At 50.5% G+C, this 26,987-nt stretch overlaps 1 protein-coding gene across 1 annotated transcript in view; it reads left to right on the top strand.

The window, feature by feature from the left end:
- Window positions 1-1,568: 1,568 nt before the first annotated feature.
- The window catches only part of CRYL1 (crystallin lambda 1), a 72,682-nt gene continuing 47,263 nt past the window's right edge, over window positions 1,569-26,987 (top strand). Inside the window, exons 1-3 of the mRNA XM_082859727.1 lie at window positions 1,569-1,619; window positions 9,249-9,356; window positions 22,440-22,566. Of these exons, the coding sequence (XP_082715853.1) occupies window positions 1,570-1,619; window positions 9,249-9,356; window positions 22,440-22,566 (285 nt within the window). The 5' untranslated portion in view covers window position 1,569. The remainder of the gene's footprint in view (window positions 1,620-9,248; window positions 9,357-22,439; window positions 22,567-26,987) is intronic.

Below are 26,987 nucleotides of genomic sequence, written 5' to 3'. Positions count from 1 at the left end.
TGAGATGAAGCACAGATGCTCACAGACACAGTTCAGAGCTCTGGCATCTGATGCTGAGATGCTGAGTGTAGTCCCCGGGCCGCCCTTGCTGCCTGGGCCGTGTGCTGCCCCTGTAACGGCTCGCTGAAAAACAAAGGCTGAGCACTGTTTTCGATTTTTGCCTTTTTTCACGACTCCCGTGACTGCCACGAGTCTAGGGACCAGCACCTTCTTAGCAAAGAGCTAGCTAGCACTGCAGAGCAGCGAACGGCCCAGCTGCTGCCACCCTGGGAGCGCGCCCTCCAGGGTGCGCACTCTGCACGCGCCTTGACCGGCTTGCTGCCTGTGTGGCTACGGAAACCGCTCAGATCTGGGCTGGGGAAGCCTTGCAGTCCGGTACCCTCAGCACCAGGGGTACCTGACGCTCTCCCAACTACGTACCACTGTAGCATTTGTGCAGGAAAGAGGTGTGCCTCTGAAAGACTTCACTGCCGACTTGGGAACGTTGTCAGTCTTCATAATTTCAGCCAGTCTGATGGGCGAAAGACGACCTCTTTGTTGTGTCACTTTTCATTCTCTTCTCTAAAGTGAGTTGAGTGCCTTTTCAAATGTTTATCGATAACTTGTGAAATTGCTCTTGCTCTGACATTCCTCTTTTCGCTCCTGACCGGGGAAGACAGAGGAAGGGCTCCATGCGTCACCCGAGTCTCAGTGTCATGCGTTTCCGCTCGACAGCCTAATCGTCTTGACCTGGATGACTGGTGTGCCCCCGTTTGTGCTGTGTGGACAGTGTTGTCATGGGACATGTGATGCCCTTTCCTCCGGTCTGTTTCCAAAAAGAGCCAGGGGTGGCGCGGTGACGTTTCCTTCTCCTGGAGCAGAAACCATCTAGGCCTTCGGTAGGAGGAAACACAGCCTGGCTGCGGCGGGCTCCACAGCCTTCCAGTTTGCCCCTCCCCCCTCCCCCCAGCTTTTCTGCCTGCTGTCCCAAGGCTCCTGGGCCTCGGCCTCATCTGCGGAGAAAGGCGGGGTCTTCCCAGAAACGAACTACCAGTGTGAACTCAGCACTAACCGTCCTCAGCTTAAGGCCTTGAGCTGGTGTGGACGGAAGTGGTGCTAATGTCTTCACACGGGAAGGGGATTCCAGTGATAATTTTGCGGGGTCCTTTAGCGGTCACGCCTTGTGCTGGTCTGGAGGTGTCCTCTCCCCGTGCACCGACTTTAGGGGCGCCGTTGGGAAATGACCAAAACAAAGTGAGTTACTGGAGTCCGAAGTGGCTGCTCTGCCACCGGGCGTCCAGTCCACGTGGTCCTCCCGGCAGCTCCTCCCGTGCGCGCCCCGGGGCGAGGGGAGGTGGATGCTCCGCGCGCCCGCGATGGGCCAGACAGCCCCCCTCACCCGACGCTGTGCTAAGCGCCCCGCCTGCCGGGCCCCGAGCCCTGCTCGCCCGCGGGGCGTGGAGAGGTGGAGGCTCCGCCCGCGCCCCACCCACGGGCCAGGCTCCCGGGCCCTGTCGCGGCTCTGGGGCGGGCGGAGCCAGTGTCCGGGTGGCGCGCGCTGCAGCTGTGGGCTTGGGCACCGCGCGGGCTATGGCGTCCCCAGCGTCCTCGGCGCCCGGCGGGGTGGCAGTAGTCGGCAGGTAGGGCTCGAGCCCGCACGGCCGAGAGGGTGGCGGCGGGGCGCGGGCGCTGTCGCCCGGGGGGCTGGTGGCGCGGCTGCGGTGGCCCCGGCGCCTTCCCGGGACCCGGCCGGCCCGGGCGCAGGCGGGGGCGCACTACGGGGCGCGGCTCCGTTTCGCCCGCGCCTCGGCCCCGCTGCGGAGCGGTGCGGGTGCGGGCGGAGTTCGGTGATGCGGCCCCAGCGGGGACAGTGACGCTTGGCGCTGCGAGTGGACGCAGAGCTGTCGGGCCGCGGGTCCGCACAAGGGTGGTCTCTCACGTTCTAGCCCCAGGGATGGGCGCTCGGAGGCACGGAGGGGCCCGGGTCTGGGTCAGCCGGAGGGGCCGGCGCGGCGGAGGCCTCTCGCGCGCTCCGGCCCGAGGCTGTCACCCGGCGAACCCGCTTGGGGGCGGGGGGCGCGGCCCGCGCGATCCGAATCCGCGCCTCCTGCGTGGCGAGGGCCCCCTATCCCGAGGGCATCCGGGTTCGCCGGGAGTTGTGTGTCAGGTTAGCAGCTTAAGTTCCATCCACGGTTTTCTGGTTTGTGCTCCATCCCTCTTGTAAAACAACTGCTGTTTTCATTTTTTAAAACACGCGTCTATGTGCACCTTTCCGTTGGTAAGCTAGCAGAGCAGTCTACCCACTTGTCGGTAGTTGCAGTTGGTCGTTAGGCGCACCTACTGGGTGGCTCAGTGTCCGGTTACAACGCCGAGGTGCTGGCCTGCCTGACCCCCGTCACAGCCCTGTCCTGAGAACAAGTCCCTGTCCGGGTGTCTCCTTAGAGCCCTCTGAGGATGGAGACAGGACGCTGTGTCAGATTCCTTTACATGGAGAAGTGGAGTTACCTGTGCCTCTGTCCTTTCCAGGCACGTGGGCATGTGGCTGCCTCCTGAAGGGATATAAAATATAGAAAAAAGTGTACTTTGTCCCAGGCTTGGTGACTACGCTTGCCTTGCACCTTTTGTCCAGGGTCAAGTGTGTATCAACCACGGCCTGGGACTGGTGCTCTGCCGGCACCCAACAATGTTGAGCGAAGTCTAGAGTTGACTGTACAGGTGACCCTTGGACCACTCACGGGTCAGCGGCGCCCACCGTCCATTCCCACCAGAAAAGTCAGTTTAATCGACAGTCTGTACCCAGCCCCAGATCCTGCTTCCCATAGGATTTACCATGTAAGAAAGCCTGCATGTAAGTGGCTCCACGGTGTCCAGACCCTGTCATTCCGGGGTCTACTGCGCCCTTCTCCGGCTCTGGTTCTTGCGGGAAGGAGATACGAAGGGAAGTCAGTTTACTTCTGATTCCTTGAGGGAGGCTGACAAAAGAATTAGACAAGGGCTGGAGAACTTCATTCACCACGCGAATTAGGAGACGGTCCTGTCTCCCCGGCATTTTTTTTTCTTGGCTGTGTTGGGTCTTTGTTGCTGCGCGCGGGCTTTCTCCAGTTGCGGCAAGCGGGGGCTACTCTTCGTTGCGGTGTGCAGGCTTCTCACTGCGGTGGCTTCTCTTGCTGCGGAGCTCGGGCTCTAGGTACACGGGCTCAGTAGTTGTGGCACACGGGCTCTAGAGCGCAGGCCCAGTAGTTGTGGCGCACGAGCTTCATTGCTTCGTGGCATGTGGGATCATCCCGGGCCAGGGCTCAAACCCGTGTCCCCTGCATTGGCAGGCGGATTCCTAACCACTGCGCCACCAGGGAAGTCCCTCCCCTACACCTTTAGCACCTCCGAAAGCAGCCATCTCTGCTTCTGCGGTAGCCCTGCTTTCCTTCCCTTCTTCCTCCCTCCTCCCTGTCCCCTCCTCTCCCCTCTGGTCCCTTTCTCTCTCCCATCTCCCCTCCTGTACCCCTTGTCTCTCTCTCTCTCTCTCTCTCTTCTCTCTCTCAACCCCATAGGTCATTCCAAGGGGCATCCATTCAAAAGATGGGCCTGGGGAGTGTGAATTAATTGGCTAAAACCTGGTTCACTTTCATTCTTGGATTTCAACAGACCAAAATATACATATTTCAAAGTTTAGGGAACATACTGGGCCATTGTTTTTCCATTTTATCTTAATAATTACCAGACTTCCTCTTAAAAGTGCACGCTAGGAATACAACCCCTATTTAGTTCTTTTCCATTGATCTTTTCGTAAAGGGCATTTAGCTTTCCTGAGAGCATGCAGGGTGAGCCCCTTCAGAGCAGTGGGCCTGAGAGAGTAAGAGTGTGTTTTTGAAGAATTAAGAAAGGAGAGAAAACCCCCTTGGGTCCGGGGCTGTGTGAACATTAAAGGGGGAAAACCTGGAAACGGCAGCTTTACAAAGTGGCGGTAGAGATGGGTCTCCCCTAATCCATCCTAGCGGTGTTGCCAGGCCTTAGAGACCACGGTGTTTCTGAGCCGAAATATGACTTCAGAGCTCCGACGTACACTGCATTGTGTTCACTGAGGTTTTAGGCCTTGAGCTTTGAAGGTAGGATCTGTCTAGGAAGGCCAGCGTGCTCGTGGTCGTGTGTCCCTGGTGTGACCAGCCGAGGTCCTTGGACTCTTTAATCAGCAGAAATTGATAAGGTGCCAGAGGAGAGACTCAGGCAAGGCTTTACTGGGACTCGTGCTGAGGGGGTGTGGGGTGGTGGTGACCTTTTTCCTTACATGGGGCGAGGGTGTGGGCAGATCCACGGGTCGGCCAGAGGGGCGGCTCAAGAGGTCTGCCCACCCCCCCGGTGGTGCTGTGTGCAGTGGTCATGCACAGGACCTTGTTTTTGCCCCTAGCACCTCAGATGAGGCCGTTGGGTCTTTGGTCTTTTTGTATCTTGTTCATAATTTGTCCCCACTGCTCATGCGCGCAGTTATTTTTAGGTCCCTATAGTGTCTTTGTATCTGTAGCTCGAGCAGAGGTGTGTACGCAGGTGTAAGCACTGCGGCAAAGGGTCCCGGGTCCCGGGTCCCAGCCTGTCTCACTGGGGCCCCATGTGCCCTCTTGCTGTCCCCTTTTTCTGGGCACACTCCTCTAGGACTGAGCTCAGGGACCAAGTCCTCCAGGAAAAGTTCTGCTTCTGGGACCCTCCCCTTAGGGTAGAAACTGTCATCTCCAATTGTATGTCCCTCATGCCTGGTCCTAGTAGACAGATGTTTGAGCTATTGTAGCAGAGATGTGTAGCGGGAAGGCTTGCTAGGATGTTGTCCTATATCAGGCTATGCATCCCCTGAACTTGTTTTCATTTATTTTATTCCAGAATTTTACTTTGAGGTGACTACGTACATTCTTTATAAGAAATTTTGTGAGGCATACATTTTTTTCTGCTACTTCTGCATTAAAGCACAAGACACACAGACATACACAGACGCACAGAGCAAACCCTAGGACGCTCCAGCTGCCTGTCGTCAGCTCAACACTAAACATGCTTTTCCTAGAAATATTTAATAGCTCTTATTGGCAAATATTCCATAGCCAACTGAGATTAAGACGGTTTTACTTCAACTTTCGCCCAGTAAATAAGTAACTGTAGAATGGAAAAGTACTTTAAAAAGTATCTAGAGTGGACTTGTTCAAAGCTAAGTGCCGTTAATGATAAAATTAGAATTGAACCAATTTTGTTACTGCACTTTTCTCCCTGGCTGCTTTGCTGCCGTGTAACAGAATAAGTTACCTTTGAATAAGCAGCCTTTGAAATACCAATTCAGATCTATGAATTTAGAAGCTTTAAGGCGCGGTCCCCAACCTTTTTGGCACCAGGGACCGGTTTCGTGGAAGACTGTTTTTCCACGGACCGGGGCGCGGGGGGAAATGGTTCAGGGGGGAAATGGTTCAGGTGGTAACGGGAGCGATGGGGGACGGCAGATGAAGCTTCCCTCGCTCACCCGCCACACACGTCCTGCTGTGTGGCCCGGTTCCTAAGAGGCCGAGGACCAGTGCTGGTCAGCGGCCCGGGGCTTGGGGACCCCTGCTTTAAGGCATTAGTCATAACGGTAAGGACCCATTCTATTCCCCAGGCTTGTAGGGTTCAGGAAAAGTTAGCAAGATGTCACTGGCTCTAAGGCCAGGAAGCTAATTGTATTTGGGCCCCAAGTAAGGTAGTGCTGGGGACCAGAAAGCCGTGGGAAAGCGGTGAGCCAGATGCTGCCCCTCCCTCTGGGGTCTGGCTGTGACTCCCTGCTGCACCTGTGCCCGCCCTCCTGCCCCCGCCTGCCCACCCCCACCGCTGTGTCCCCAGCGTTATCATCGTTCAGCCCCAGTAAGTACCTGATGCTCACGTACAGTTTCCATAGTTTAGGCCCAGCTTTAAGGAGATGGGGGCTCAGTCCTCTTCAAGCACAGGGTGCTGGTGTCCACTTCGTGGTGTCATCGGTGACTGACAGCTGGGGGAGGGGTCCCCCAGGAGTGGGCCTTCTGCTCTCGACCCCTCCTCTAGGGGAATATAGGTCATACAGACCTTGAAACCCATGACAATAAAAGTAAACTGACTTTGCCTTTAATGCCTGTTGTATGGAATACAACTCATCTCTCCCCAACTTTTTAAAATTTTATTTTATTTTTTAAATTTTTTATTTATTTATTTTATTATTATTTTTTTTTGCGGTACGCGGGCCTCTCACTGTCGTGGCCTCTCCCGTTGCGGAGCACAGGCTCCAGACGCGCAGGCGTAGCGGCCATGGCTCACGGGCCCAGCCGCTCTGCGGCATGTGGGATCTTCCCGGACCGGGGCACGAACCCGTGTCCCCTGCATCGGACGGACTCTCAACCACTGCGCCACCAGGGAAGCCCTCTCCCCAACCTTTTATTATGAAAATTCTCAAACACAGAAGAGTTGAAATACAGAAAAAAGAATACCCACATACCCACCTCTGTATTCAACAATGGTTAAAAAAATTTGCTCTATTTGCCTTTTCGGTATATGATTTATTTAACCAATTCTGAATATTAGAAGGTTAGTTTTTACTTTTTTGCCAGTACAAATTCTACCTTGAGTAACTATTTTTGTGCATTGCTTATATTAACCTAAGATGAATTCTGGAAGTAAAAGCCCTGGGAGCTGGGGAGGGGGGTCCCCATCTCCTCACCTGCCCTGAGTGTGATCCGCCTCTGCCACCTGATCGGGATTTTATCTGCTGTCGTTGAACTAAGGCAGTAAAGTATGTTTCCCGGTTAGTTTGTTCACGTACGTTATTCAGGTTCCCCCCTTTTGTTTGGCATGTTCATCTTTGACTTTTGAGCTTGTAGAACTTTTTGTGTCTTTATCTATTACAAATATTATTTCCTTTTGGACATTTGTCTTCTGTTGATTCTTTTAGCCATAAACAAAGTTATGAAGATCAGTTAGTTTACCTGGCAGCCAATATTCAAACAGGAGCATCATGGCGGCCTAGAGTGTGGTGAAACATCTTTGATGGGAAGGTTGAGGTCTGTCTCCCAGTGCATTTGTCGACCACGAGGAACCACAGCCTCTGGGAGATTGACATGTGACTGACTTCTGTGTGAGCCCAGCCTGGGAGCATAGTTGGGGATGAACTAGGTGACCCAATGCCAAACTGAATACAAGGATAAATGATTGAATTATAGTTCTAGACATCGTTTAAGTTGCTGCTGCCCCTTAGACCAAGAATGCAAGCCACAAAGGCAAGCCACGTGCATAATTAAATTTTCTAGTAGTTACATTAAGAAAGTAAAAAGAAACAGGTGAAATTAATTGTAATATATTTTATTTAACGTAATATTTCCAAAGTGTTATTGTTTCAATGAATAATTGATATAAAGATTATTGATGAAATAGTTTACGTCCTTTTTTGGGGCAGTCTTCAAAATCCAGTATGTTTTTACACTTGCAGTGCATCCCACTTCAGACCAGCCAGTTGTTGGTGGGTCAACTGGGATGACCAGCATGAATGGTACTGGCCTTTACCTGCGCCTTGCAGCTTGGAGAGAGAGAGAGAGAGAGAGAGACAGAGAGAGAGAGAGAGAGACAGAGAGAGTGTGTGTGTGTGTGTGTGGACGAGGATGTCTTCATGCAGGACTATCTCGTTCAGACTCTGGCTTGGGCCCCGCAGGGTTTCTTTTTTCCTCCTATGCTCTAGAGCAGCTCTGCAAAGATGGAAATGTTCTGTCACCCCTGCTGTCCCAGGCGGTGGCCGTGATCACGTGTACCATCGAGTACTCTGCAACGGGTCTCTACTGTGGATGGACTGAATTTTCAAATTTAATTCTTGTTAATTTAAATAGCTGTGTGTGGCTGGGGTCCACCTTATTGGACAGTGCGGGTCTAGGGCACTGAGGGTTTAACAGAAAATTTGTTTGTACATAACATGTAAATTTACATTATTTCATCGTGCGGAAGAATCTGGAGTGCAACCTGCTGTGTGGTGCTGCTCCCTGCTCCGAAGTTGCATAGAGATGGTTTTCGTTGTTTGCACTCGGCATTTGGGACCAGTGGCTTCACGGAGATACCTTGAACCCAGACAGTGGCCCCTCTCCGGGCTGCCTGGTTGGATTAGGGGCTGAGCGCCTGGGACCGTGGAAGGATTTTGGTCAAGAGGAGGCCTGCTCTGCGCCTCCCCTCAACCACTCTGAGGCTGGGAATGTTTCTGAACCTGAACTGTAGATTAGCTGAGTTGGGGGGGAGGGGGGCTGGGGGGCTGGAATGGGGAGAGTCCTCCTTGGAGCCTGTCTCCAGGCTACTGCTCTGGCCCCCCTTCCCCGGAGCTGCTCACACAGTCACCATGGTGAAGCCTGTGGGCCGTCTGTTCCATCTACTGGGAAACGAATGATGCGCTTTGCTACGGTTCCCCGAATGCTGGGGAGACAGAGACTCGGGGTCAGAGACAGAGGGCTTCACTGATCACAGCAGGCCAACAGCTGAGCCCCCCTTTGCACTGGCTCCCCTTTCCTCCCAAGTCCCACGGGGCAACGTCAGGGGGTCCAGGTGGATCCGTGCAGATTCAGTGAGGATGCTTCAGGGGAGGGACGCTGAGCCCGCTTCCTTCATTGGAGATGATATTAGAAACCAAGGTTTGGGCACTCTGCATTCATTTCTTTTCTTTAAATTAAAAAATATATTTATTTATTTGGCTGCACCGGCTCTTAGTGGTGGCATGTGGGATCTTAAGTTTCAGCGTGCAGACTTCTTGCGGCCTGCATGTGGGATCTAGTTCCCTGACCAGGAATCGAACCCGGGCCCCCTATATTGGGAGCACGGAGCCTTACCCGCTGGACCACCAGGGAAGTCCCGAGATGTGAACAGTTTTTATGTTGCCTCAAGTGCTGGTGGTGGTAGCAGAAATTATTTATTGGAGGAGGAGAAGGAAAATGCTGTCTCTGTTCTTCAGATTCAGTTACTTGTCTGACAGTGGTCAGTTGGGGGTCCCCAGGGGGGCCTTTCCCCTGGGCTCCCTGCCCCCTCCCTGCTGGGGTTTTGGGCTCTGCCATGCTCCCCGCGGGGTCTGGACGGGCACTGGAGTGAGGACTCAGGAGCTCTTGCATGGAAGCAACAGTTTAAGTAGATACCGCTGTTAGAATGTGTAGTTTTAAGATATCAAAGATTTTAGGAATGGGGTGCCGTGTAATTTGAAACTTTCCTCCTGGGCCGGGAATGGAAATGCTCCATTTTCAAGCTAACGGGTGGCCTCTCAATTTCTCTCCCTGCAGTGGCCTCATCGGGCGAAGCTGGGCAATGCTGTTCGCCAGTGCAGGCTTCAAGGTGAAACTGTACGACATTGAGCAACGGCAGGTAACATATGCCCTGGACAGCATCAGGTGAGTCCACTGCACCTGCGGAGGAATCCAGCAGCCCGTGGCCTCAGGTGGTCTTGTTTTCCGTGTCCTCAAGGCTGTAAGTCCTGTGATTTCACTCTCCTTCGCTGTCGCAGCCTTGGAGCGGGTGAAGGCCAGGCTGATGGAGAATGGGATTCACACCAAAGCAGGGGCTCAGATTATGAGGACAGGACTTAGGGCAGTGAAGACAGGTGAGGGGCGTGGAGGAACTGAGTGTAGACCCTCAGCTTCCAGCCCGAGTGAGTCAGGGAACTGCTCTCCTGTGTCCCACGCCCTGGAGCTGTGTGGACTCTGCGCTTCAGAGAAAACTTAGGTCTGTGATGGTCAGGAACCCACTCAAGGACATAGTAGGACACAGAGTCCAGCCGTGGCTTATCTGACATGCCAAGGACAGGCATCTTCGGCATTTGTCTATACTGTACGTTTTATAGAGATTCTGCAAGTATTACTTTCCACGTTAAATATATACAAAAGAACAGGTCACTTATACTAGTTTATGGAGACTGGAGTAAAACAAACATTCATGAACTTGAGGTCTAGAGTAGTATTATCAAAACCCTGTGTCCACCTTTTGAATCTGACCTCCATCTTCCTTTATTTTGTATCTACCATTACCTTGCCTAAAAAGAAGTTTTATCATATATTTGTTTCCCTAAACAATATATGGTTTAGTTTTGCTTGTTTTTGTGCTTTATAAAAATATTTTTGTGAGATTCACCCATGTCATTGCTTGTAGCTGTAGTACATCTGTGTCCATTGCTATATAATATTCTGCTGTGTGACTTTGCTGTTATTCATTTATATTTTATCCTGATGAACGTTATAGCTGTTTCTAGTTGGGGGCTAATGTAAACAGTGCTGCATTGTTATCCTTTCATATGTCTCCGGGTGCTTAGGTGCAAGAGTGTCCACAGTGAGGTTGCTGGGTCTGTTTTCCTTCTGGGATTCTGGTTATATGTGTATCGAACCAACTCATTCTAGCCTTCAGATCTTTTAAAGTCTCTTTCAACTTTCCATCTCCCTCTCTCTTTGCAGGACATTCTGGGTACATTCTTTAGATCTTTCTTCCAGTTTACTGATTCTAGTTTTAGCTGTGTCTCATCTGTTATTTAAACCATCCACTGAGTTTATCTCAGTAATTAAATTTCCATTTTAAAAGTTCTATTAGCTTCTTTTCCAAATATACCTGCTCATTTTTAACAGTTTCTCATTGTTTGCTGATTGTGGTTCCATTTTTCAAACCTTTGAGCGTTTAATACATGATTGCTCTATATTATATATCTGATAATTCCAGTACCTGGGGTTGTCTGAGATCAGGTTCCTCAGAATCAGAACCTGAGACAAAGATTCCAGGGCCAGTGATTTATTAAGAAAGTGCTTCTGGGAGAAACCAGTGAGGGACTGGGGTCGGGATAAGGCAGACAAAGGTAAGACTTTGGGAGGAGATCCAGCCGCAGCGAGGTTGCGTGGGAGTCCTGGAGCGTAAAGTGCTCTGCAGAGTTTTCATCCCTGGAGGCTAGGGAGCTGCCTTCACACTCCTGCCTGGGTGTGGCTCCCAGGCTTCTGGGTCCAGGGTGGTGCCCTGAGGGAGGGGGCAACGAAGAATTCACAAGCTGGGGGGATGGGCTGGTAAAGGGAATTCGGGGAGATCTGGGGGGATCCCCCATGCCTCCACTGCAGAAACCATTGGGGAGTTTGAGGTAAAAACATTTCTTTCCTGACTTATTCCCACTTTCATTCATTCAAAAACCCTGACTGAGCACCTCCTGTGTGCTGGGCACGGAGGCTGAAGATTAAGTGGCAAACACAACAGACTAAGACCCCAAACCTCGAGGGGAGGGGAGCGGAGGGGGGCGGACAGGCCAAAAGGAGTCACTGGCATGCTTGGCGTCTCAGCATCAGCTCTGGCAAACCAGGCAGCTGGCCAAATCCAGGCTGCGGTGTGTTTGGTGTATCCTGTGAGCTAGGATGGAATTGAACACTTTTAAGGATTATAAAATAAAAAAGAAGAAAAGTATGTAACAGAGACCTCATGTGGCCGCAAAGCCTGAAATATCCCTATGTGGCCCTTTACACAAGAATTGCTCGACCCACGTGTTTAATAGTTGAGATTCCGGTTTCCACTCCTGACGTGTGGGTTTTCCCGGACCAAGCAGTTCTCCGACCCCAGGTGCCCGTCCTACGACTCAGCTCACTTCTGAGATGCCATCAGGCTCCGCAGGTGAGGGACTCGGTCCCGCGAGCCCCTCAATCCAGACGCCAATTAAGCCTAGTTGTCACCTGTGCTCCCGCCCTGTGGATCAGAGGTTCCCACAGCCCCCTCCTTGGCTTTGCTAACCGTGGCTAGGGCGGCTCACGGGTCCGGGAGACTAGCTACTCACTAGATTTCTGGTTTATTACCTATGGTGTTAGGGCTACAAGTAAACAGCCAGATGAAGAGAGGCGCAGGGGACACGTGGAGGGGCGGGGAGTGTTCCTGCCCTCTGGATGCCCTCCCCCGAATCTCCACCTCTTCAACCTGGAGGCTCTCTGAACCCCGTCTTTGGGTTTTATGGGGGCTTCATCATTTAGGCACTGTTGATTAAATCCATTAAATCATTGCCCGCTGGTGACTGAACTCACTCTCCGCCCCCAGGTCAGGGGCAAGGCTGTAATTACTGGGATGGTGCCACAGGCAACCAGCCCCTGTCCTGAGGTGCTTTCAAAGGTCACCTCATTAACATAACAAAAGACACATTTGTTGCTCTCTTCACAGGAAATTCCAAGAGTTTTTAGGAGTTCTGTGCCAGCTCTGTGAAGACCAACTACATCTTTCTTCTCGTAAGCCACACTATCACAGTAGTAGTAGGTGCTAAGAAGAAAAAGTTTGCGGTGGTTTATCACGGTAGGGGTGGGAAAGTGTCCCCTTCTTCCCTTCTAGGTTCTTTGGCTGGTCTGATAATTAAATTGATACAACGTAGACTAACAGGAGAAAACCAGATGTAATTATGTACAAAGGGGAGCCCCCCAAAGCCATTAGGACTCCCCAGGCTTAGCCGGGCAGCTGAGGCTTCTGTAAATCCTGCCTGGGCGGGACGTCAGGATACAGAGGAGGGAAGGCCTTTCCCAGGAAGGAGAGGAGACCTTGGGATAACAAAGGCTGCCCTATTGTGCAGGGGTTTCTCAGGTAAAACTGTCTCTTCTGACCCAGGCCCCCTTTCCAATGTAAATGTAGGCAGTTGAGGGGGAAGGAAAGAGCCTTTCCTGAATCTGCTGGGTTTTGATTGCTTTTATCTCAAAACAATCCTTGTGCCAAGGTGGCATATTTTGGGGTGAAAAAACCTGTTCCCCTTCGTTGCCTTGTGTGTTTGGTGACCTCTGAGCTCGAATGGGTTTGGCCGTAGTCTGTGGAAAGCCTGGGCCTGCACTGGACCTAGTGTAGTGTACTGCAAACTCTCCGCTGGGGGTTTTCTCAGTCATGCTCCTGGGTCAGGGGACTGAGTAGGGTCTGACTTTGTCTCCTTCACTCCTGACCCGGGGTCTCAGACACAGGCCCCTCGTGCATGTACCCTTAGGGCAACCCTGCCTTTTGCTGGCTTCAGTTCTTTTGTTTTTTTAGTTGATAAATATTTTTTTAATGAAACAGCTCCTTTTTAATACCTACATTTTCTCTTTTTATTTTATTTATTTATTTTTAAAATATTTATTTATTTATTTGGTTGCACTGGGTCTTAGTTGTGGCAGGCGGGCTCCTTAGTTGCAGCTCCAGGGGTCCTTAGTTGCAGCTCGCCAGCTCCTTAGTTGTGGCATGCAAACTCTTAGTTGTGGCATGCATGTGGGATCTAATTCCCTGGCCAGGGATCGAACCCAGGCCCCCTGCATTGGGAGTGCGGAGTCTTATCCACTGCGCCACCAGGGAAGTCCCTCTCTTTTTAAAACAGATCTTATTATTTAGAGCAGTTTTAGGTTCACAGCAAAACTGAGGAGAGGTATAGAGCTTTCCTGTGTCCCCCCCCCAGCCCCAAACACATGCACAGCGCCCCCATTGTCAACATCCCTCACCGGATGGTACATTTGTTACAACTACAATGACACATCATCGTCATCCAAAGACCATAGTTAATATCACAGTTCACTCTTAGTGTTGTATAGTAAGTCCCCTACACACGAGCCTTCAAGTTGCAAACGTGTGTTCGCATGTCCATCCACGTACGTTAGTTCCCCTGTCCGGCGTACACTGTCACGTGTGTGCATCCTCTGCAAGTGGACAGCCACTGTGCTTTTGTGTACCTTACTGTACAGTACTGTCTAGAGTACAGTAGTACAGTATCTTCATTTCAAGCCCAGGATGTCCGGAAGCAAGCGTAAACGCAGCAGTATATATAGCTGATTGTGGTAGTTGGGTACCTAGGCTAACTTTGTTGGACTTACGAACAAACTGGACTTACGAACGTGCTCTTGGAATGGAACTCGTTTGTATGTAAGGGACTTACTGTACATTCTGTGGGTTCAGACATATGGACGTGTATCCACCATTATAGTATCGTAAGGAAAAGTTACTGCCCTAAAAGTTTCCTCAAATGAAACTTCACGTGCCTGATGCACAGTGAGGCCCAAAAAACCAAAATGTCAGAGTATGGAGCAGAGAAGGGTTTACTGCGGGGCCAAGCAAGGAGAACCGGCGGCTTGTGCTCCAAAGACCCTAACTCCCCAGTGGTTTTTAGGGAAGAGTCTTTAATAGGCAAAATTTGGGGTGAGCGCTTCAGGGTGTGGGACTTCCTTCTGATTGGTTGGTGGTGAGGTAAGAGGGCGGAGCTCCAGGAATCCTGTGCTCAGCCTGAAGTTACCATCCTCCACCTGGGTTCTGCAGAAGAGCTCAGACAGGTATTGCGATGTGTATTCCTTGAGGAGGAAAGAGGAGGGACCCCGCCCCAAGGCTGCGCTATTTCCTGACCGCTCCTCCCTGGTCTCTGCATCCCCTCCCTTCCCTGATCAGCAACTGTTTGAAGCTGCCCTTTGGAACTCAGGGAAGGTCTATGAGGCTGAACCCTTTTTCCTGCCAACAAGAAAAGGGGACACAAAAAGGCTTTTGTACCCGGGAGGGCCCCGCAGGGTCCTGCTCCATTTCACCCGTGCTCCCTCCTCCCAAGCCCTTGTCAGCCACTGAGCTCTATACTGTAGCAGTTTGGAATCACAGTCTGTAGCCTGTTCACGTGGACTTCTTTCATTTAATAATATGCACTTAAGTTTTCCCCATGTCTTTTCATAACTCATTCCTTTTAGCACCGAATAGTACTCCATTGTTGGGATACACCGCGGTTTATTTATCCATTTACTTACCGGAGGACATCTTGGGCGCTCCCACATTTTGACAGTTATGAACCAAGCTCCTATAAACGAACATCCACGCAGGTGTTTGTATGGACATGTTTCCAACTCCTAAGGGTAAATACCAAGGAGTGCAATTGCTGGATCATGTGGTAAGAGTTCTTTTTTTTTAATAGATTTCCCTTTTTTAAAAAAAATACATTTATTTACTTGCTTATTTATTTTTGGCTGCATCGGGTCTCCGTTGCTGCACGCGGGCTTTCTCTAGTTACGGTGAGTGGGGGCCACTCTGTTGCGGTGCGCGGGCTTCTCATTGCCGTGGCTTCTCTTGTTGTGGAACACGGGCTCTAAGCACAAAGGCGAAGTAGTTGTGGTGCTCGGGCTTAGTTGCTCCGTGGCATGTGGGATCTTCCCAGACCAGGGCTTGAACCCATGTCCCCTACATTGGCAGGTGGATTCTTAACCACTGCACCACCAGGGAAGCCCTAGAGTGTTTTCAAAAGACATCAAAGGAACAAGGCAGCACAAAGAACTTAGTATTTAATTTAGTGGAGGATGAAAAAATATTGATAGTTAATCTAAGAAAGAAGTGGAAAATTTTATTTGAGCCAACCGGAGGATTATAACCCAGGAAACAGTCTTTCAGAAAGTCTGAGGACTGTTCCTCCTGTGAGAGGTCAAAGCACAGTTGTGTAAGTTTTGGGGATGAAGATGAAGGGTTATATGTCAAGTATGTACATTTGTTACTGAACTCACTGCTCAAAAGCCACTACTGGAGAGACCACTGTTGGTTGGGAAGGAAAGGTTGCTTTATTCAGGAGGCCGGCAACCTGGGGAGAAGGCGGGGTCATGTTCCCAAAAAAAAAAATCCAAAGGTTCTCCTCAACCATGAAATTAAAGGGAGAATCATTGGGAGAGGGGGTCAGTCTTCCTCATCTCCCACTGTGTGCAGACTTTCTTCTGATTGGTTGGTGGTGAGTAAAGGGCAGAGCTCCAGGAATCTTGAGCTCAGCCTGAAGTTGCCATCCTCCACTGGGTTGGGGCCTTAGTTCCGGGAGAAGAACTCAAGGTATTGTGATGTATATTCCTTGAGGGGGAACCAGCACCCTCCCTTGGTTTCTCTGCCCTGGGCAGAGAAAAGTTTTATGTTTAAATTTTCCTTGAAATTTACAAATAAAGTTTATAAATTTATAGATTAAATGTATAAATAAGTTCATAAATTAAATTTGTAAATAAATTCATAAATAAAATTCCTTGAAATACGAATTTTATTTCATCAAGGTGACGTAGGGAGCAATAGGAATTTATCGTGAGTGTAACAACCATTAAGGGGAATACAGAGTAAAGAACTCTGAGGAATTTATGGCGTTCCTAAGTAGGTGAAATTACACTGACTTTGATAAATTTATCTTTTGTTCCCACATTAGTGGTTTGTCTGAGTCGGGGCACAGGGAGTCCCTATGGGGATGGCAGTGACAGTCGTGCCGGGCCTCACAAGCTGGGCTTTTACTTGGCTTTCTGGCAAGCGTGTTGGTGGAGGCGGTTTGGAGCTGAGAGTTTAGCTCAACAGCAGGCCCAGGGTTGGAGGGAAGCCCAGCCTGGAGAGGCGACCCTGAGCCAGCCCGGTGCGGGCTGCAGACCAGCTCGGAAAGGCCAGACAGTAGAGCTTTAGGCCTTTCAGTTCCTCCTTGTGGAGCTGAAGCTGCCAGTCCGTGTGCAAACAAGGGGCAGGCCTGCGTCCCAGCAAACTTAGTGTGTTAGCACTAGCTTTGGAGTCCATAAAATTGTCACACGTCACAAAGTATTGTTTGTTTGTTTTTTTCAACCATTTAAAAATGTAAAAATCGGGCTTCCCTGGTGGCGCAGTGGTTGAGAGTCCACCTGCCGATGCAGGGGACATGGGCTCGTGCCCCGGTCCGGGAAGATCCCACATGCCGCGGAGCGGCTGGGCCCGTGAGCCATGGCCGCTGAGCCTGCGCGTCCGGAGCCTGTGCTCCGCAACAGGAGAGGCCACAACAGTGAGAGGCCTGCGTACCGCAAAAAACAAAACAAAACAAAACAAAAAATGTAAAAATCATCATTCTCTCTCAGGCCTTATGGGAACTGGACTGTAGTTTACTGACCTCTACACTTTTCAGTTCTGTTATCGTTTCATCTTTTATTTTGTAGACCTAGTTCCAGTGCAGCTGTAACCAAGAGCAAACTCTTATGATTCCTAATTGAAAAGTTCTTTGTCCTACTTCTTGGGGTATTTGTATCAATAGGCCTTATTTTTTAGGTGTATCATTAAAGATCTTGGCCACTTTTAAAGTCCTTTCAGTTATCAGGGAGAACATGGGGAAATTATAAGTAGGGTTTTCTTGTTGCTTTTTTTTTAGGCCAGATTAAAGGCTTTCCTATTTTCCTACTACTTTGCTTAATTAAGATCTAATACTTTAAACTATTATCGGTGGCCAATTAGATTGGCCTGTAAGATTTTTCAACCAAAAAAAACAAAACAAAACAAAAAACACCAAACCAAAACAATTACTATTAGTATCCTTGTTATAGAACAAGCAAGTGTACTGAATTCTTATGTGTCTTAAGACTTGAGTACACACAGATCTTTCCTCATACAGTGGCTTTGTTTTCATAACCCACATATGCGTAAGTCGAGTTCACTTTAATATGCAGAACTGGTTGTACTTCTGACAGGAAGTGGGATTGTAGGATATCTTGTGACTGCCTCGGCTCAGATTGTTGCTGGCAAAAGCCTCCAGGAGAATTGGGTTTGAGTGCTGTCTGCTCACCCTCCTAGGTGGGGCACCACTCAGTTTTAGGTATTGTGACTAATGTAAGGCCACCTGCTCCCCTTTCGTAAATCAGGGGATTTTCAAATGTGCCATTCCTGCACCGGAGACCAAGTTCAGAGCCTCGAATCCAAGCCTTACTTTTGGGAATATTTTGGTCAGGAGGATGAGTTCTGAGTGTCACAATCTTTTCAGCCAGGAAAGCATTGTCACTGCTTCTTTCAGTAAGAAAACCATCCGCCTGCAGGCCGAAATGGCTGTCGGCTCACGTCGACAGCAACACTGGGTGTTGGCTGTGGTCCTGAGAGGTTCAGGACCCCAAGATGAAGTGTCCCTGGCCATGTCTTAGGCACGAGGCTTAAGGAGAGCCAACTTTACCCTTTTGTCAAGAAGCATAAACAGTGTATCTTCCCGATTGGGTTAAATTGGCTGGTGGGTCATTGTTGTGCTCAAGGAACATCCTTATTATTATTATTTTTTAATATTTATTTAGGCTGCATCGGGTCTTAGTTGCGGCATGTGGGATCTAGTTCCCTGACCGGGGATCGAACCAGGCCCCCTGCATTGGGAGCGCAGAGTTTTACCCACTGGACCACCCCAGGGAAGTCCCAAGGAACATCCTTTTGTGGCCCCTGTTCTGTGGTCCTTGTTGTCACACAGGTGAGGACGGAGCTGTGCCTTCCTCTCGGCGCCCCTCGGTGTTTGATCTCCAAACACCAGCCAGGATGGGCACAGAAATAAAGCGATTCTTGTCCTCAGAGCCTAGCTCAATAGTTGTTTTAACTGAGTCATAGGAACGTTTTCTAGAGTCTGTGGCTGTGTTTTTCACAGACTTTTCTGCCGTCTGTCCCGCCCTTGCGGTTTGCCTCACTTACCATATTCAGTTCTTCTAAACATCCTGTAGTAGAAAATAAAATGTTGAAACTCTTTTTTGTTTTGTGGTACGTGGGCCTCTCACTGTTGTGGCCTCTCCCGTTGCGGAGCACAGGCTCCTGACACGCAGGCTCAGCGGCCATGGCTCACGGGCCCAGCTGCTCCGCGGCATGTGGGATCTTCCCGGACCGGGGCATGAACCCGTGTCCCCTGCATCGGCAGGCGGACTCTCAACCACTGCGCCACCAGGGAAGCCCCAAGTGGCTCCTATTTTTAATAAAAAGTTTGGTATTTTCGCACTTCAGAGACACTGAAAATGATAAAAATGAGATGAATGAATGAAAAGAAAGTGTCCGCACAGCATTCCACCGCAGGGGCCGAGGGCGCCGCGGCACGTCGTCCTGACGTAACTGGGGCCTTTGTGGAGCATCAGCTTGACGCACTTGAGCATCCCCGGGCCCTGGGACACGCCTGGCCTGGCCCCTCGTTTCCCAGCTGGCCCCTGCCCTGTGCCTCTGTGATTTAGCATTTTTGTTGGCGGAGGCCAAGTAGACTTGCGTTCATGAGCTTGGTCCTGCCTGGCTCTGCCCTCCCGCTGCATCCTCTCCATCTCCAGCTGCCTCAATGCCTCAGACCTCAGGGAAGAGGGGGGAAGTAGAAAAACCTGCCCCAAATCCCCTTGTCACTTCATAACAGGCTGACAGTGACGCTCCTCGTGGAGTTGGCCGCAGACAGGAAGCAGGCAGCGAGGATGGGGCTACAGGCGGGGTGCAGAGCACAGGACACCAGGAATCCTCCGAAACAGCTCAGTGCCTAGGTTGTTATATTTTAAACAATTTTATTAAGGAAATGCATGCATAAAGACAACTATTAACTAGAGTTTATAACCCAAACCCACAGTCTCCTGTCCCCTGTCCCTACACCAGGGCTTAGGATCTGACCCGGGAACACATTCTGCTGTTTGGGAAATACTTGTGTTTTATTTCTTTGATAAGTTCTTATCTTTTTAAATTAATAAATGTCTGTTTAAAATAAAATCTCAAAAACAGAAATATACAAAAAGCTCACCCATTTTGGACCCTATACTGTTAATTGTTAACATCTTTTCTCCTAACTTTGCTGAAGTTAGGAGCCTTGAGTCCTGGTGCTGGGCTGCCCTCTAGAGGTCAGGCTGGGGCACTGCAGCCTCTTAGCGGGCGTTCTTGGCCTCCGAGTAGCGAGTGTATGAGGCTGAGAAGCCAGCTGAGAGTCGTACCTTTTCCAGGTATTTATGTTGGTCCCCTGCAAGGCTCGAGGCAGAAGTTCTTCCAAAACACTCAGTGAAGAATACTGGAACTCGTGTAACTAGCTTTTTTGGTTTGTTTGTTTTAGCTGATATACCACAGCTCTTCCAAATCATTTATATGATAAAACTCTCACAGATTCTGTCTCCTTTTAAAAAATTGAAGCCTGAGTCCCCTGCATGGTGATGGCCTGCGAGGGCTTCTTCGCGAAGCCGTCCCAGAAGCAGGAGAGGCTGCGTCCGCCTGATGCGTCGTGGACCTGTTCTCTTTGCCTGAGGCTTCTTTTTGGTAAAATAATAAAGAAACCTGTATTTCAGCACATCTTTCCGTTTTTTCACAGTACCAGTAGCAGGAAAGTTTCTCTTCCTCAATTTGTAGCTAAAGCAAAATACAAAATGCACAGCTTTAAGAAAAAAACAGAACAAGGGAGCTGGCCGACCCACGTGGGCCCTGGTGCCTCAGGAGTACCGGCCTCCCTGGGACAGGGCAGGACAGGACAGGGCAGAGCAGGACAGGACAGGGCAGGACAGGACAGGACAGGCGAGGACAGGACAGGCGAGGACAGGGCAGGACAGGACAGGACAGGAGAGGACAGGACAGAACAGAACAGGACAAGGCAGGACAGGGCAGGACAGGACAGGGCAGAACAGGACAGGGCAGGACAGGAGAGGACAGGACAGGACAAGGCAGGACAGGTCAGGACAGGACAGGACAGGACAAGGTAGGACAGGACAGGACAAAGCAGGACAGGACAGGAGAGGACAGGACAGAGCAGAACAGGACAAGGCAGGACAGGGCAGAACAGGACAAGGCAGGACAGGACAGGACAGGACAGGACGAGCAGGGCTGCCCATGGGTTACCTCGGCTCAGGGATGCCCTGCAGACACCGGCCCGGGGCCGTCCCTCCTGTCCAGGCCTCACTCACATGATGCCCGGCCTTCCCGTGGTCTCCTGTTCCCGCAGCGCCTGGTGCGGTGACCTGAGACCCAGACCCTCCAGGTAACTGGCCACGCTCAAGCCATCGCCCCAACCCAGGGCCTCCCCGACCCCTGGCTGACACCCTGCGCCCAGGAGCGCCAACCCAACTTGTTCCCTCCAAAGGACTCCGACGGCTTAGCGATAAAACCTGTGGCCTGAAACCATGTGAAAGTGGCTGAGTCACTGGCAGAGAAATCCAGAGAATGTTCTGGAAAGTCTGTGCACGTTTGTGCGTGTGCTTACCTTGTGTATTTGACATGTGAGTTACAGCCACGCAGCCTGGTCCACGTTGCGAGGCGCCTCCTTGTGCCCTTCTCCCCAGGGGCCCACTGAGGCTGAACAGCCACTGGTTTCTGGTTTTACCCACCATGGGCCTTGTTTCACCCTTTAAAGATTTTTTTAAAAAGTTTAATTTTAAAATACATATAAGATTTATCGTCTTAATAATTTTTGGGTCCAGTTCAGTGATATTAAGTGCATTCACACTTGTACAGCCATCTGTCTCCATCACTCTTGTCATCGTCATCTTGCAAACTGAGACTCTGTCCCCATTAGACAGCAGCCTACTCCAGCCCCTGGCAGCCCCCACTCTCTCTCTGTCTCTGTGAAGTTGGTTATTCTAGGGACCTCGTACAAGTGGAATCGTACAGTACTTGTCCTTTTGTGGCTGGCTGTTTCACTGAGCATAATGTCCTCAAGGCTCATCCATGGTGTTGTAACCGGAAGTGGGGTCCGGCCACTCGCCACTCAAAAGCCGATAGAGGCCAGGCTGGTGGAAAGGAAGGTTTGCTTTATTTTGCAGGCCGGCAGCTGGGGTGGGGGGTGGAGGGAGACGGACGCCTGTCCAAAGGCCGACTCCCCCCGCTGACAACCAGGGGGCAAGAGCTTTTCCAGACAGCTTTTATTCTACCGGCAGAAACGGCACAGGCAGCTCTGACAGTCACCACGAAATCGGTCATCGGTGATCTGCCCGACGTCATCTTGATTGTTTTAGGTACAGTTAACCTTCAGTTCCACATTCGGTTTGCTTCCATCTCTTTGAGGCCGGTTCTCGGAATTGTGGCAGCTTCTGTCATGGCTCCAGTCTGGTCGTCATGGAGTTAACTTCTTCCACCTGGTGAGGGTTTCAGTACCTGCAAGACAGCTCACAGGATAGGCTCAGAGTATTATCTCTATCCCTTGAGGGGGAACTAGAGGTCCTTGACTTTGCTTAATGACTAAACGATTATTTTTTGGTCTCCTTTGACTTTTCCTTTGTTTCTGCATTTTCTCACTTCTCTGATTAAACTTATTCTTTGGCTAAAGTTTTTCCACAGACAAAAGGCAGGCTGAGGACATGGCGTCCTGCTGCGTTTCAGTGTAGCCTGTGTCAGGGTTTCCTTCCCTCTTAAGGCTGAATAACATTCCATTGTGTGGTTGTGTATCCATTCATCCGTCTGTGGACATTGGGTTGTTCCCCTCTTTTGGCCACTGAGCAATGCTGGTATGGACACTGGGGTACAAATATGTGTTTGAGTCCCAGCTTTTAGCTTTTGGGGGTATACACCCAAAAGTGGAGTCGCCAGTTCATGATAGTCCTATTTTTAACTTGTTGAGAAACCACCCGACATCTGCCCCCCTGGCTGCAGCTTTTGCATTCCAGCCGGCAGTGCACAGGGTTGTTTCTCCACATCCCCGCGAGCGCTTGGTTTCTTCTCTCTTCTGTTCCCCGTCACCATCCTAATGGGCGTCCCGTGGTTTTGATTTGCATTTCCCTGCTGATGAGTAACGTAGACCTCTGTTTGATTTTGAATTGTTTCCGAATACTCACGGCTCACTCTGCACTGCTTTCCAGAAAAGAGATGAAGTTGCTGGAGCAGTCGGGCTCCCTGAAAGGCTCGCTGGGCGCCGAGGAGCAGCTGTCACTCATCAGCAGTTGTTCCGACATCCGGGAGGCGGTAGAGGGCGCCCTGCACGTCCAGGTGAGTGGGGACACCTGCCCGCCGGGGCTGGAACAGCTAGCCTTCCAGCTCCTTGGGTCAAAGGCAGTCGAAGGCGTGGGCATCGTGTACCTGCAGGTCAGGATGCTGTTCACGTGACAGGAAACACTGTCTTTAACCGTCTGGTACATGGGCTCCTGTCAAACCCCTGGGATAGTGTTATCTTTCAGGGGTGTTAGAACGTTGAGCAAAAATACATTTTCTGGACAGCTGACACTGTTATTTTGTTCTTCTTCTAGTTGAATGAGAGATTATGTTCATGTTCTCATATGCAGTTGTGTAAAAGCTGAAAGAAATCACCCAAAAGAAACCCTTTCGTTTCTTGTGGCATTTGCATTTAGTTTTTCCAACAACGTCACTCAGCAAAAGCAGGCTCTCTGGGGGCCCTGTTCCCACCGCCGAGGATGCTCCAGGCCGAGCGGGAGGTGCCCTCACAGGGTCCAGCCCACCCGGGCCCACAAGCAGCTCCTGCCCCACTGAGACCCCGGTGTCACCCCGGCTTCTGAAATGTGACACTTACTGCCCAGGGTTGACGCGGGCTTCGCTCCGGAGCCCCTCACTGTCTGTCCAGTCAGTGCTGATGTTTCGTCTGCTCTGTGACGATGGTTGAGCTGAGAATGTGGGAGCAAACCCGGGGCCCGAGTGTGTTTCCTGGTCCGGAGGCCGAGGGCCTGACGCTCCTCCAGTTCACACAGCAAAGCTCCCCATCTCCTCCTGGTCTTTCCACCCGGATCTCGTGACACCGAGGGCTCTGAGGGGCCCCGGCGTTACTGCTTAGCCTTCCTGACGTGGCCCTGAGCGCCCAGGGGTCCTCCCAGCACGGTCCCCGCAGAGGAGGGTCTTCACGTGGTTAGCTCGTTTTTAAGGGAAGTGTCTTCTCTTCTGCGACCCTGCTGGAGGAGGGGGATGTAGGTCGTGCAGCTCGTGGTGCCAGAAGAGACCCCCTGCAGGGGCGAGGGGACAGGGGACCGAGGGCTCCAGAGCAGACCTCGAGCCGCCCGCCCTGTACTGAGCAGCTGTGAGGGCCTTTCTCCGGCTTCCTGACCCGACCCCTCGTCCTGGTCCGGCGAGGGTGGGACACCCATGCCTGGTTCGTCGTGGTCACATCAAGTGACCCTAATGCAAGGCCAGGCTCCGTTGCCTCCAATGAGAACATCAATAAATTCCTTTTTGGGGTCAATTTGATATATAATATTTCTGCGATGGAAATGAAAGTTTATAATGACACGTACGATGACCTGACATGTGAACATGTGACCACAGAACACTCGTTCAGACTCTTAACGGTGTCTGACTTGGCTTCTGTCTTCACTAAGTGACTTGAGCCTCTTTTCTTTTTTTTTAAATTAATTAATTTATTTTTGGCTGCGTTGGGTCTTCGTTGCTGCTCGTGGGCTTTTCTCTAGTTGCGGCGAGCGGGGGCTGCTCTTCGTTGTGGTGGGTGGGCTTCTCATTGCAGTGGCTTCTCTTGTTGCAGAGCATGGGCTCTAGGTGTGTGGGCTTCCATAGTTGTGGCTCGTGGGCTCTGTAGTTGTGGCTCGCGGGCTCTAGAGCGCAGGCTCAGTAGTTGTGGTGCACAGGCTTTGTTGCTCCGTGGCATGTGGCATCTTCCCGGACCAGGGATCGAACCCGTGTCCCCTGCATTGGCAGGCGGATTCTTAACCACTGCGCCACCAGGGAAACCCGCAACTAATGCATCTTAATTTCACCTTATGTTTTCCAAACAAATGAGAAAATAAATCCCCCCCAATCAAAACCTGCGTGATGTGATACCATGTGTTTGTTAAGTTATATTAGGTTTCTAAACATTTATTTTAAAGAATAAAGAAAGTTTGGGAGAATCCTACTCGGGTCCATTATTGCAAAAATGTTTTAGTACTTGCCTGTATTTGTATTTCTTTCCATTTCTTCTGTTTATTTTCTCTCTTTCTCTAACATACTTAACATTATACTGTAAATAGAATTTTGCCTCACGCTTTTTCTTTAGGACTTTACAGCCTTTCTTGCCTTCCTGTCTCTATCAGATAGAAGTATAATTTTTGGACTTAAAAAAAAAACTGTTATGTTTATCATGTGATATCTAACCTGAGAGAACCTTCCATCTAAAAATGACCTCGGGGCTTCCCTGGTGGCGCAGTGGTTGAGGGTCCGCCTGCCGATGCAGGGGACACGAATTCACGCCCCGGTCTGGGAAGATCCCACATGCCGCTCAGCGGCTGGGCCCTTGAGCCATGGCCGCTGAGCCTGCGCGTCCGGAGCCTGTGCTCCACAACGGGAGAGGCCACAGCAGTGAGAGGCCCGCGTACCGCAAATAAATAAATAAATAAATAAAAATGACCTTGAAGCTGAAGGGCCAAGGCCACGGCTGCATCCGCCCCCGCCAGCCTCGCGGCAGCTCCCCATCCTGGTGCCCGGAGGCTTCCTGCCAGCCCAGCCCTTCTTAGCAATTCCTTATGGTTCCCTTTTTCCCAATTATAAAAGGAAAAATTCTCATTGTAGAGAAATTAATCCAGGCTACTTGGAGACTTTTCTGTAATAAAAAGAGAATGATCATTACTTTAGTGAATTGTCCAGAGTCAGGAGGCAGAGCGCGTGAATTAATACAAACAATGCTTCCACCGCAAACTATCCAGTTGTGGGATTTACTGAGTCCCGAGGGTCACAGCCCCAGAAATGTGAGCGTGGTTCTTTGTGGTCAGTTTGTCTTCTACCCAAACCCCAGCGGGCGGGAGCCGGGGTCAGAAGGTTTCCTAACACTCTGCCTGAAATGTGGGAGCGTGCAAGAATGGAACCTGAATTTCTAGAACTTAGTGCAATTTTGAAATCAAATCTTGCCTGGCAAGAGAATCTACCGTGCTGGAAAAATAAGTTTATTCTGAAAAGCCCGTCTAATGCATTGGCTGTTACAGAGCATTAAGGCTCACTAGCTGTGGTACAGAGGCTTCATCTTACCTCTGGAATTTCAGACCTGAGATCAAGGTAGCTGGTAGGAGCCCTGGGAATGGTCATGGCATTAAGTATGAGCTTTAAGTGGACTTACCTTATACAAGCAGGGCAGCAGCCGAGATCTAGAAGTAAAAATGATATTTATCCATGTAGACGTGAGAATTTGCATCTGAACCTTACCTGTAAAATTTAGAAAATGCTAGTCTTTTTTTTCTCGGCTGTGTTTGGTCTTCGTTGCTGCGCGCGTGTCCCCTGCATTGGCAGGCGGATTCTTTCTTTTCTTTTCTTTTTTTTTCAAAGAAGATGTTGGGGGTAGGAGTTTTTATTAATTAATTAATTTATTTTTGCTGTGTTGGGTCTTCGTTTCTGTGCGAGGGCTTTCTCTAGTTGTGGCAAGTGGGGCCAGTCTTCATCGCGGTGCGAGGGCCCCTCACTATCGCAGGCTCTCTTGTTGTGTAGCACAGGCTCCAGATGCGCAGGCTCAGCAGTTGCAGCTCACGGGCCCAGCCGCTCCGCGGCATGTGGGATCCTTCCAGACCAGGGCTCGAACCCGTGTCCCCCGCATTAGCAGGCAGATTCTCAACCACTGCGCCACCAGGGAAGCCCGGCAGGCGGATTCTTGACCACTGTGCCACCAGGGAAGTCCATGCTAGTCATTTTGGTAAGGACTTGGAGACTGTCAGTAATTACAGGAAGCAGTGTTCACGATAAATACTACAGTTTAAATGTGTACATTTTCTTAAAGAACGCAAGCTTGCTGGACTTTTGGTCTTGGTCCACTGAGGCTCAGAATGGTCTTCCTTTTGGTGGGTTGTGGTCGGAGTGGGAGGGTTGTGTTCAAGTATGGCGGGAGCACACGGGGCGACCAGCACTGAGAGTGCACAGAAGTGCACATTGAAACTCGAATTTCATTTTTCCTGTGCGTGTGTGTGTGTTTTAATTTGTAAAATCAGCCTATAATTTACATACAGTAAACTCTGGCGGTTTTAGTGTCCAGTCCTGTGTGTTCTGAGAAATGCGTGAAGTCAGGTCACCCCACCCCCAGCTTTAGAGCATGCCCGTCACCCCACAAAGTCCCCTCCTTCCCCTTTGCCATCAGCCTCCCTTCCCCATCCCAGGCCTGCAGCCACTGCTCTGGTTCTGCCCCTAGAGTTTTGCCTGTTCCATAATGTGGTATAAGGTGGAATCACCAGGGCTTGCACGTGCTTTGTTAGATTCAAACATAAATAGGTCATGAATTAGGTGCTCTTGCAAAAGGTACCTTCAGAAATTTTCAACTCCTAATTGCTCGCTGCTAGCAGATAGTAATATAGTTATAGTTAAAAGTGTGTTGTTTCATTTATTTAAATTTGGGAGGATTTTCCATATATCTTTGTTATTGATTTCTAGTTTAAGTCCATTATAGTCCCAAAACATACTTTATGTCATTTCAATTCTTTTAATTTGTTGAGGCGTAT

Source organism: Leucopleurus acutus (genome assembly GCF_964270905.1).
Source record: "Leucopleurus acutus genome assembly, chromosome: 18".
In the NCBI taxonomy this organism is placed as follows: Eukaryota; Metazoa; Chordata; class Mammalia; order Artiodactyla; family Delphinidae; genus Leucopleurus; species Leucopleurus acutus.
This window is presented reverse-complemented; position numbering and strand designations above follow the sequence as displayed.